At 39.4% G+C, this 12,709-nt stretch overlaps 1 protein-coding gene across 11 annotated transcripts in view; it reads right to left on the bottom strand.

The window, feature by feature from the left end:
• Nucleotides 1–378: 378 nt before the first annotated feature.
• Nucleotides 379–12,709, bottom strand: part of DTNA (dystrobrevin alpha) — a 223,983-nt gene continuing 211,652 nt past the window's right edge. For all 11 annotated transcript variants that reach the window (XM_054517651.1, XM_054517660.1, XM_054517664.1 and 8 more), the window contains 2 exons: nt 10,285–10,329; nt 379–3,905 (listed from right to left, as the gene is read on the bottom strand). In XM_054517651.1, coding sequence (XP_054373626.1) covers nt 10,312–10,329 — 18 coding nt within the window. In that variant the 3' untranslated portion in view covers nt 379–3,905; nt 10,285–10,311. The remainder of the gene's footprint in view (nt 3,906–10,284; nt 10,330–12,709) is intronic.

Genomic DNA, 12,709 nt, shown 5'->3' with positions numbered 1-12,709 from the left:
TGTACCAGGCACCTTGTCAGGCCCTGATGTCTTCTGCTTATGGTCATTTTCATTGCTGTAAAATGGATTCAGGGGCAGGTGTTTTACAGATGGGGAACTTCATTTTCAGGTTGTGAAACTGCTAAAGATACAGAGAATTAAGAAAGGAAGAATGAAGAAACTGCTTGGGCCACTGAAAGCAGGTGCTGCTCAGTACCAAGTTCATAGTGCTGTGGAAGGTGGTGGAGGGAGCTCTGTCATGACATGGTGGAGGAGACAAAGACTACTTGCTGCACCACAGGGACACACTTTCCTTCCCTACCAAAAAAAAAGCCGTTTGGGCTCCATGGAACAGGACATCGAAAACCGAAATAAGCCACAAATATGATGCTCCATAAATTCCTTTTAAAAATCTTTTTAATGAAGAAATAATTCCATTCCAAAATATAGACACACAATTAAATAGTTTAATCACTTCAAAATATAACATGTCCCCAGTAGGTTCCAACACACACACACAAAACAATACTTAACAGCAATACAAAAACCCCATACAATAGCAGTTCTGTTACAATACCAATGAATATCGTGACATTTTTAGTGTCTCTGTATCTGTCTCAAGTGGTGTCAAGTACAGTGTTTTAAAAATGCGTTGCAGTTAGTAGCCTCAAGATGTAACTCTTCATACTTTTTTTTTGTTGTTTTTTGGTTCAAAGGTAAAAATGCCCTTTATTCTTCAGGACACTGTGGAGTGCTTGCTGTTCACAGCTCCGTCTGCTGAATTGAACCAGTGTGATTACAGCAACCCGAGGTTGCAATATTTACAAGGTCTATCTACAGTAATTGCCAAGAACCAATAAGAATGGGAGAAGGTGACGACTGAAAGTAAAGGCGGACACACTTATGATAAATTATGATGCAACAATTTGGCTCATGCATATAAGAAAATACATATTATATCACAACAAAGGCCACACACCTTTTTATGCAGTTTAGTTAACATTACTACTTACAGACAACCCATTCTCCACCTTCGTTTTGGACATTCAAGGACCCTATACATCTTCACATCCCTGTTTCCTGATTCCAAACCACTGGTTTTCCTCCAGTGACAGCAAAACCACCCGGAGCTTTGACGGCTGTGGCGGGCCATGGGTAATTAAGAAAAGGGCCATACCAGGGACCTCTTCTGTAACTGTGTTTGTTTTAATGACCGCAAACCACAACCAAAATAATAGTCAACAAACAGACAAAGACCAGCTGGGTGAAAATGCAGCCAGCTTAACAGTTGGAAAAATGCTCAAAATAGACATTTGCAGAGCTAAATAAGAGGTGCTTCATCTCAGAGCTCCAGGGCATAAGGGACCCAGAACTCCTAAGGGATAATCTTGTTGACACCAGCCTAAAAGAAAGGTGCTTGATTAGTCAACTTCAGTTCTTACTCCTAGTTCAGGAAGCTCTTGCAATGGATTTAGTCTAGTGCATCTATTTTAAGCACGGTGACAATGAGCACGCAGACATTAAGGTAATGAGAGGGATCTATTACTTTGGGCACAGTTAAACATGACATGGGTTGAATTAATCAGCCATTGCACATAGCTGTGTTCTAGCTTGTTTTCTCCCTGTTCAGGAAATGCTTGCCTGGAATCCTGAGCTGACAGCAATGTCTACAGGTTCACTGGAGTAGCTTAAAACATGGAGTGCTAGGCACTAGTGGAGGCTAACTCATTCCTGAGAGGAGGTTGCAGGAGGGGACAGTGGAGGATATGGTGCCTGCCTTGCCAGGATGGCACATACCCAGGAGCAAAGACCAGTGATTGCAAAAATGAAAAGCTTACATGAAGATATCTGGATCCCTTAGTATGGATGTCTGGGAGCAAGCCCAGGTATGCAAGGATATACAGACAAGAGATCTGCATACACAAAAAAATGATATGAAAGTGAAACATGGCAGCAGCTCTTTCATACAGATACTCATTCCCTAACACATAGTGCCCAGGGAAACAGCCACGAGCCTGGAGAATGCATGCAAACGAGTGGACTTACTGGGTCGAGCTACATAGCAATCTCATGTAAACACGGCAGCACACATCCACGTCACCATGAAAGCAAGGACAGACAAGCCACGTTAACCTGCTTTAGATGGGTATCTCATCACTTGCTGTAGGCAAACTGTGCTGGTGTGAAATATCTGTATGAAACACCACTGTTTTCAGGGCTGTTAGACAGTGTCACTTCAGGTCAGCCAGGCACTGGAAGCCCAGTCTTGCATTAGGGCAGTAAAGTTACCTTGGCACAGAGGCGGCCCCGAGCTAACAGTGTGCAGCTCAGGAGGGCCAGCATGGAACACCTCCTGGTGTCCCTGCCCTGCTGCTGCTCCAGCTGTCCCTGGCCTGGCTCTGGTTCCTCTGCACGGCAGTGCCATGTGCCACAGAGGTGTCACCTTTGTTTTGGAGCAGGGTGCTCTGGGGAGCACGTGGATGCTAGTTTGTGTCAATGCCCGCTCAGGAGTATCTGTAGGTTTGTGGTCACAGCAGAGCAAACACTTTTTAGCCAGCAGTCTCATTGCCTAACCTGCCTAATGGCCACATCAGTCCCCTTTCTCCTGAAATGCCTTGATACTGGAAAAATACTAAACTGGACGAAACTCCAATTCTGTAACGTATGCCTGTCCTTCCGCAAGAACCCACTGCTCTTCTTGTGCTTTTCACTGAGCGCTATTTCTCCATCCAGCTCTGAAAGAGTCTCACCACACATTTCCAAGAGGGCATGCAGAACATCTGGTGGCTGGCTAAGGCAGTACACATTCGGAAATCAAAAGGAAACAGTTGCAAGCGCACTTTAAGCCTGTACATTTAAAGCTGAAGGCCTCGAAAATAACATAATGGAAGGGGCCGGGGAGGAAGAGGAGGGGCAGAGAGATGGAAAGAGCTGGTTTGTTGAACACATGCTTACTAAAGCTAAAACATCAATGAAACAATACCGTGGAGGATTATACATAACATCAGTCAGTTCAGGGATCTTATGGCACCTGTGGTTTATAAACAGCTTTAGCAACGAGTATTTCAAAACATAGTTCACAGTTTTAAGAAGATCTGTGCTGATTTAAAAACTAGATTCTATATCATTTGAATGTCACCTTTTGTATATGATATCTATTTGGAAAAAAAATATTTACACTAACTTCTATGGCTGATTTGTTAGATTATTTTGAAAGAAACATTCCTAAGTTACACATTAGCCCTAAATTAGAGAAGTTTATTATTATTATTAATTATATTATTATTATTTTAGTACATTTTGTATAAGCCTTAATTTAAAGACTTGCAAACAAATTGCAAATATAGTCTGGTTCTTTGTTTTTTGGGCTACTAGATATATACACTCAGGAGTATCATCGTTCAGTGTTAAATGCATAATTGTCGCTTTTTATTTCTCCCGTGGGAAAAAAAAAATGTACAGTGTATAGTAAACCGATCTACTAAAACCTCAAAGTATTCAGAAATCAAATTTCTAACTATAAACAGTATTGTCATTGTAAACTGAACAGGTTCAATATCATGTGCAAAGGGTTCACGTGAGTTATTAACAGCGCCGCCGTGTGTGACAGCAGCACGCGCGTCAGTCTGTTTGCTTCGCCGGTAATGAGCCATGTTACAGAAGATGTAGCTAATATAAGTTAGCTTTAAACAAAAGTCTTGTTGTCAAAAAACACACATCTACAAACTACAACTCTTAGAACAAAAGTACTGTGCTACAGTCCTCAGAACTTAGTTATGTGATTTTTTTGTCAAGAGACGCTGCACCTCTTGGTTCCACTCTTCTGTGAAGTTTGCAGCTGAGTTTTCTTCATCGTCTGTCCGAAAGCAGCTCTCCTCATCATCGGTTCTTACGTAGCTTTCATTGTCTGTCTGACTGCAGCTTCCCTGTTGAGAAACGTTTATGGAAGGTTTTTAAAGAATTTATTGAAGGTTTTTAAAGAATTTATGGAAGTTTTTTTTTTAAAGAGTGCTGGTTTAACATGCTGCACCCAGGCAGGCAGAGCACGTAAAGCCTCCAACTGCTGTTTCATTGAGAGAAAAAGGGAGCTGGCCAATTCCTGTGGTTATCCCTCAAGGAGTTAAAAAAGGAAAAAAGCCATTCTACCTAGGTGAGCTACAGGTATTTGAGCTGTAAATAGAAACTTCCAGGCCATGTGGGAATTTGAAAACTTCCCTTGTCATGGGCAAGAAGACTGTTGCCTGCTCTGCTGTGGGACCTTGGAGTAACTCAGTCTGCATTGACACACATTCCCATTTTCCCTTTCACTTTCCCCTTCCAGCTCACTCTATAAATAGACTATTGAAAGTGAAACCATTGTTTTCACCATCTGCCTTGTGCAGTGTTCAGCCACTTGATTTGCAGCCACTCACCATCATGAGCCTCCCCTCACATGTAAATATCTTGTATGTTTTACTGTGTCTAAGAAAACCTGCAGTTACTTGAAAGGATGATTCTGGGTGCTACAGCTCATGAACAGCCTAGTCCACTGGTGCACAGTTTTTGCCTGTGCTCCTCTGTATGCATCAGTGAGTATGGTAAATTCCTACAGAAAAGGCATCAAAGTTTTAGCTGGTAATGGAAAATGCTTGATAGGTTACTGCTGCTTCTTCTCAGAACAATGTCAGGATCTACAGTCAGGTAATACTGCAAACTTCTGCTCCTGGAACATTTATTGTAAAGGCACTGTTTACACATTTGACCCTTCCTAAGTAAAGGAACTCATTCATTTTTCTTTTGAACTACCTCAGAGGGAAAACCAATCTGCATTGCATGAGATATGATAATCACAGCATAATATACCACTCCCCACACAAGAATTCTTTCCTACTCCTTTCAGGCATAAAGCTGGCCTAAAAATGGGAGATGAAATGCAAAAATAGTTAAATTAAATCTGATGAATGAAGAAAGGTCAGGTAGTTTAGTTTGCTGCTTCCCCTTCCTGAGACCATTTGATTGTATTAATTATTCAAGCACAAACACTTCCACTCCATTCCTTAATACCTAAGCATGCCAAATGGTATGATGATCTTAATTTAGTGTCTCCTTGTGTCAGATGGTTGCAAAAGACAAGCATTAACATTTTGTTGATAAATGCAAAGGAAACCTGCAGTGCAAGTCTAGTGAGAGTTAAATAAAAAATTTCTGAGGTACATCTTAAACGATATCTTCTAAAAATCAGACAGGCACCTGCACTTCTTAAGTCTGCAAACTAATTTGGTAATCTTAGCAAAGGAAAACTTTGCTCTTCACAATTCAGAAAAAAAAATGCAAATCAAAGGCATGGAAGAGGTCAGTTCTCAGCTGCCTGAGACTGACTTTTACTGAATCAGCTCCAGGGTTATGTAAATAGTAGAATCCTTTAAGCTGCAAAAGATCATTCAGACCAGCCTTTAACCCAGCACTGCCAAGCCTCACCACTAAACCATGTCCCCAAGTGCCACATCCACATGCCTTTCAAATATCTCCAGGGATGGTGACTCAACCACTTCCTTGGGCAGCCTGTTCCAATGCTTGGCAACCCTCTTGGTGACAAAGTTTTTCCTAACATACAAAAATATAGGAACATCTCATATTTCGTGATGGTACCATTATAAACCACAAGAGTAAAATAAGAATGGCTTGTGAAACATGGGATGCATTAAGATGCATTGACAGTAATGTTAAGTATTTGGGTTTGCTTCATATTTTCTGGATAAATTACTTCACTTTGGTGGACTGTGGGAAGGGTTATTCTAAATTCTCCCCAGGCTTCTCTCTGTTTCACAGCCAGGACTGGGATAGAGATATTTTCCTACAAGAGATAATGCGTACTAATGAACCTCAGAGCTCTAAATTCACTGCAACATTTTGGAAGTGCCAAAATTAATTCCAAGTTAAGATTCTTATGATTTTTCATGATATAAAACTGTTTCTAGACCTCTTCTGTTACTTAATCCACAGCTTCTTTTCTGTTACTTGCCATTCAGTGATTTTTCAAAAAACATCCTTATCTACTTGTGTAATTTTAGAACTGAATTCACAAATTTAAGCTCCTTCTTCCCTGATAACTTGGTCACAGCTTTTTTACAGTGTTTTTTACACCTACATGCTAAGAAGAGGAGGACTTAGGGAGAAAAATAAACCAAAAAGAAAACCAAAACATAGCTGAGTGAATGTAGCAGACATTTTTGAAAATTACTGTGCTGTTATCCTCCTGTTATTTTCAAATGGAATGGTCCAGATAATGCTGGCTTTTATGTACTTGCTCAAGAAAAAAACAAAAAAGACTGGACTAGACTGACCACACTCTCCCTTGGGTTTTATCACCTGACATCTGATGTTTTCTTAATCTCTGCTGGGAAACATGAAAACAGAAGTTCAAAAAAAAGGGCAAGAGATGAGAAAAATATGGAAACGTTACTCAACATGAATTCTGCCCTGGAAAAACAGTCCAAGTTGAATACATGGTAATTTTAAAGAATACATTCATATAAAACATTGAGAGGATTTGGGGTCCTAGTGTTTGAAAAAAAATCCACCTGTTTTGTTTCAATAGAAACCATTCAGTCACTTTTGCAATGGAAAATGTCTCCCAAAGACACCCAAAGCCTCAGATCCCGCAACAGTTCATGTTATAAGGTTTTGAGAGAGTGGGAATGGAACTGAATCTTTAACTGAAATTATTACATTTTTGTCAAGACAGGGAAAATCACAGTTAAAATCTGAGAACAAAACCTGCAATAAAGCCTCCTCTCTGCACTCCCTCTCAGTGGATGCCTTAGGTCTGATTTCTATTAGCTTTTCACACCTTCTCTCCTGTTTTAATAATGAATATAAATGAATTAGGCATGACCAATTCAAATGTGTGCCAGCACTAAAGCACAGCTTTAGAAAAATCTAGGAAATGGTAGGTCTCGTGAGGACATGTCCACTGCATGAGTCAACAGCAACTAATTGAAAATGACAACTTCCCAACCAGTCTCTGAAATGCAGGATTTCTGCTCCCATTGGCCGCCCTTGGCAAAAAACCAAATGCTATCAAGGAGATAAAGGTAAAATAACATCAGAGTTTCACCTAAAGTCAAGATCTGCATAGTACTTGCTGAGAACAAGCTCAAATTCACTCTGTTTCTTTACTAAAAATAAAACAAGTATATTTAACATAAAAAGTAAATTGAAAACATAATTAAATTATGTTTTATATATTACTAGAATCTCTTGTTCTCTTGGGAATTTCCTATATACTAGATGCTATTTGAAATCAATTCTGGAAAATTGTACACAGTATTTTAAAGATGCAAATAGATTGCAAAAATCATCAATCAAATAACATCAACTTCAGATGAATGAGGAAATGAGCAAAACTCTGAGGCTGGTCATCAGCAGTAGTATCATTCACAAGGAGCTACAATAAACTGATCTCATTTCCCCCATCTTTTGTTTTTGTTTTTTTTTTTTTTGTTTTTAGTAAGCACAAACATAATACTGGTGCGAGAAAATCTGCTGTCTTTCTACTTTCTATGGCCATCTAGGGCCATATCAGCTGTATTTGTATCACTAATGACTGAATAAGGGCTTAGAAATAAAACTCTCCATGCAGCTTCTAAGCTTCAAGCAAGAACCCAATGAGAACTGCAAAAGCACTTTAGATACTATGATTTAGATACTATCTTGACTGGTATAAACTATTTTGAAGTTATTTTTCCAGTGCTATGAAATGCAAGTACCAAATAAAATACACAAGATATGACAGACTTCCATATTCACAACAGAGTGAATCTTGAGAAGATTCACTTACCATGTGAAGATGTATTTATCATAATGTACCATAATGCATTTTGTTCTTGTGGATATAGGTGAAGTGCCAAGTCCACCAGCTTTGGATGCCAATTTCTGTAGGGCTAGGCTTTTATAGCTCCTGGGAATGTTACACTCTTTGGTGCTGGCCAGAGGGCTCCCCTGGGAGCTAAAAAGAATTTCACTATGAAAATCTTTCTTTTTGACAAGGTTTCAAATCATCCAGGAGACGAGACAGTATCTCAGTCTCAGATATCTGCTAATTTGAGACAGGATACAGATCTTCAAGAAAGCCAGGCTTCCAGAGCAGTATGTTTTCCCCACATGACTATGTAAACACTGCTTCCCAATAAAAAAGGAAACCTTATATAGAATTGCCTGAGTTTTGTAATTCTAATTAGAAAAGGTTTTTTTGACTTATCATTGCAAATTGTAATTATATTCAATTATGTACAAAATTTCCACTATATACATTGTTAGACACACACTGTTGTTGAAATATCTACTTTCCCTTCACATGACCTGATCTAAAACTGACAACTGTACCAAAACAGAGTAAAGAAACTTATTTTTCTGGCTGTAAATGTTTAGGGAACTTTACATGGCGCATATTTTTAACAAGACTACTGAGAAAATGAATGTAACTCGAGGAGCAATGTTAGGAGAATTTTTATGAGCAGTTATTTGGTGTTTATAGCACTCTGGGTATTGCAGTTTATTTGCTTTTCACATCCAGTTATTCTCCTTCAGCTGCAAGAGACACTGAGATGGATACCTTGGAAATACCCTTTAGTAGCTGCTTTCACAAGGTACACATTTTAACAGTCAAATTTCACTGTCACCAGAAGACACAAACCCCTTGAATCAGAGTCAAGTTTTACCATCAAAACTGCCATAAAAATGAGGAAGTCTAGCATAAAACATGACACAAACTACAATATGAGTTCCTGTTAGAGTTGGCACAGGCTTGTTCACTGGTTTTGCTCATCTGAACATGACCCTGCCCAAGCTCCAGTGCCCATTTGATTGTTGACCTCTGCTTGTTTTTAGCTTTGGCTTTGAGGAAGAGGCTCAGTCTGCAGACCAGAATCAGATCCCTATGCTGATTCCTCCTCCCTTTCCATCCCCTTTATCCCATGGTTCAGTGTCTCAGCAGGATGGACAGGACTATCTCACTGCCATCTTCACAGCAGGGCACTGCATGCTCCTGGAGAGCCAGAAATGCAGAGTCCATGGCTTCAGATGAGGCAAGAAGAAATGTGTGGTCTCCACTTCCTGGGCAAATGTGCAGAGTTACAGGCTACTTCACAAAAATAGATGCTGTCTGTCTTCCTGAGGAAAAACACAATTGCTGAACTTGGCAGTAAGCTCAGTGCTGCAACTAGGAGGATGGCATGTGTAAGAAACATGACCTCAATATGGTGATGCCTTGTTGGGGTTACCTAAAAACAGAGGTCAGACAAAACTAAAGGAATAAAAAGCTTTTATATTTATTGAAGGGCCTTCAGGTACTTTTCAGGCAGATGAAGCCTCCCAGGGGCTACACCCAAAAATTGGACGACAGGTCATGAATTTTCACACTTTGATAAGTTTGGTCCTTTTGCAAATTGGGGGTTAATTTTCCAATTACAGCTTCAGGTAATGAAGTCATTTACCCCAAGTTTGCTCAGCCCTAAGTCACTTTTGTTTACAACTCTTGGGGCCTGAGGCAGTGAGGTGTCCTTGATTCCCAGGCCTAGAGAGGAATTGTTTTGTCTGACCAAAATGAGAAGACAGTAGCTAACACTCTATATGGAGTTTAGAGTTCCACACTAAAGAACTGCAGGATTACAAATATATGAAAAATATAAAAGCTAAAATCCTAAGGCATCAATGGGACAGCAGGGAATTTACAGATCTTGCCATATTTCAGAACTGCCAGCTTCTATCCAGTAGCTGAGTGCCTTCCACTTTTTGGGGCTTTTTAAAATTCCACAACACATCTGAGGACACCTCTGTGGTTAAGCAGCTGGTGGATTGCTTTCTTTAATGTTTGCATAAGTCTTCTTTCACACACTAGAGTAGATGTTCTGACCTCATAAGAAATTATTTATTTCAGTTATCCTAGGAAGACTAAAGCACTGAATGGAATTAAACTCAGGTCTCTTGAAATGTAATCTGATTCCTTATCTTCTGGACAAGGCTTCTCTGTACTGGTTAATATATTTGTCATCATCCCCAGGGATGAAAAGCCCACGTTCTCACTCTGATGGTCAACAAAGGAAAAACATAAAAAGGGTGACAGCTTAACAGGAATCCTTGGGACTAGAACTACAGATCCATAAATTAGAACTGATTCAGAGAGATTCTGAGGCATCCCAACACAGGTTAAAAGGAGAAAGAAACAGCATTGTCACATACATTCAGGTGCCACAAGATGCATTGCAACTTAAATGTTTATTATAGGGATTAATTCCAAACTTTCTTCTAAATTATAGTAATACTTACTTGAGAGGAGAGAGAAGAATATTGCACTCAACTTTGCAAACTGACCTGTAGATAACAAAGGACAGAAAACAGGAAGATGACAAATTAAGCCCGTGAGCAGCCAGGCAGTGTATTATTCTGAAAAAAGCCATGCACAAGCCTAGAAATAAAGGGAGCAATTAGGCACCCAGAAAATAAACCCAGTGAAAACTGTCTTACACAACATATCAGCAAAAGACAGAAGTGGAAACAGATGTGGGAGGATACACGCTGTTAGCATTTACACTTGTGCATTAAATGTGTTTGGGTTTTTTCTGATACAGATACTTGTTATTTACAACATGCTTAAAAAAAAAAAGAGAGAAAGAAGCCTCCTCTAAGGTTTCATGTCCCTGATTTCCCTGTGTATCCTGGCTTTTTTATACTAATTTAGAGTTCAGCACAAAAATCTTTCTTAGACACAAGGTGACACAAAATAACAAGAGTGGGTTTGGGCCAACCATCTTTCATGCTACACTACATCTACATGTTTTTCTAAATGTGCTGATTGTACACGAAGTGAGACATTTAATAACATAAAAATGGTTACCAGATTGTTACTGAGGTGACCATTCTGCACCCTTAGTAGGAGTTCCTCCTTGCAGATTTTTTCAGCTGACAATTGCATTACGATAGCTACAGCTTCTGGCTCTCTTTGGCAATCCAGATGAATGCAGTGTATATGTGAGTACAAACAGTAAAACAGCTTGTAATATATTCCAATGGTTTGATGCAAATGAGAATAGTTGACCTGGCCTCTGTTTAACAGGATACCCTAAACAGAAATTTTCCAATTTTCCTTTGCTTTTCCAAGTAGTAAGCTGTGGCTTTTTTAGAATACTCAGTGATATTAGCAGAAAAAGGGATAGAAGAGTGAAATACCACAAATAAACAGTAAATTGCAGAGAACAACCAATGCCAAAGCACATGTCTTGGGGTCAATATATGACACTCTCAACCAGCTCCTAATCATCTTATTAGTCCCTATTAACTTAATACCTTTTCTTGCTTCCTTTAAACCCATCCCCTATTTTAAATGGCATCACCCACACTGGGAAGGACTTCTCATGCATTGCCATTACATTATTTGGGGCTGTGGTATTAACTAAAAATAGATTCTACTTACAAGTCACTACTGTCAAATCACTGCCTGATAGGAGCTGACAATGTGACAGACAGTAAAGTACATCATGAAACTTCTTCTGAAAAAATGCTGTTAAGCAGAACTTGTCTAGAATGAGGACTTTCTGGTCCTTCAGTGAATATATTTTTGACAAAAAAAAAAAGCTTTTCCTTTTTTTTTGACCAGGGGAGGGGGTATGTGTGTGTGGTGGGCTTTTTGTCTGTTTTTGTCCCCTGGTGGAAACAAATAATGTAAAACAATGGGGAATAAGCTTCACTTGTGTGTCGTCTTGGCTCACCTAAATTCAGGAGTTTTATTCTGATGTTAATAGGGAGAAGATTTCCTCAATTTCTCCTTGGAATGTTGGTGGAAAACAGCAGAAAAACTATTTTGACTGAAGCAAGAGTAACATCCAGTGCCATCAAGTGACATACATAACTTCTCCTGCCTTTATTTGCAGTGTACATACATCCTGAATTTTATCCATGTACAAAATCCCATTGTAACTTGTGAAACTCAAGTAACACTATTGCCATATATTGCACTTCCATACTGTAATCAAAATACAGTCAAACTGATCTGTTCTTTCTGTGGAACATAGCATTTTTACCAGCAAGAATAACATTTATTATTTGATGCCAGATAGCTGTGACTATTTAGGCACCCCTTCTCTAAACTGACACCTACGTTTCATTACATCAGCAGTAGCTGTTAATCCTGTTCAGAAGCTATAAGGCTGTGATTTTTGACCATTCCTGTCTTGGATAAAAAGTTCAGACAATTCCCCCTAGTCACCTGCTGTTGCCTTAGTAAATGATCTATAACAATCCTGCTCCTTTTGTCAGGTCCTTCAAGACCTCTGCGATGAAATTACTTTTGGCAACCTACCATGGGAATGTAGCAGGTCTCAACAACAACAAAAAGATGTTCACATCAACCTCAAAGATACCTCAAATTTTGACAAGACTCAATAAACTTTTACAAGACTAACATATCCTAGCAGCTTTACAGAAAAAAAGATCAAAAGAGCAGCCAATCTTCATTACAACACAAGCCTGTCAGACACAGATTGTCTCCAAAGTGACCAGCGCTGAACAGTAGAGGAGAATTACCAGAAAAGAAGGCTAGATTTTATTAGCTCCTAAAAATCAGCAGTATAAACAACTGCTGCCCATAAAGTGATTTTGAACCTCATTGGCAGACATCTGGCCTCCCAGAACATGTCTAATTTGGTTTTTGTATCCCATTTAATATGTTCATTGGGGGTTAGGTCCAAATTTGAGC

The sequence above is a fragment of the Molothrus ater genome, chromosome 1 (genome assembly GCF_012460135.2).
Source record: "Molothrus ater isolate BHLD 08-10-18 breed brown headed cowbird chromosome 1, BPBGC_Mater_1.1, whole genome shotgun sequence".
NCBI classification, from domain to species: Eukaryota; Metazoa; Chordata; class Aves; order Passeriformes; family Icteridae; genus Molothrus; species Molothrus ater.
This window is presented reverse-complemented; position numbering and strand designations above follow the sequence as displayed.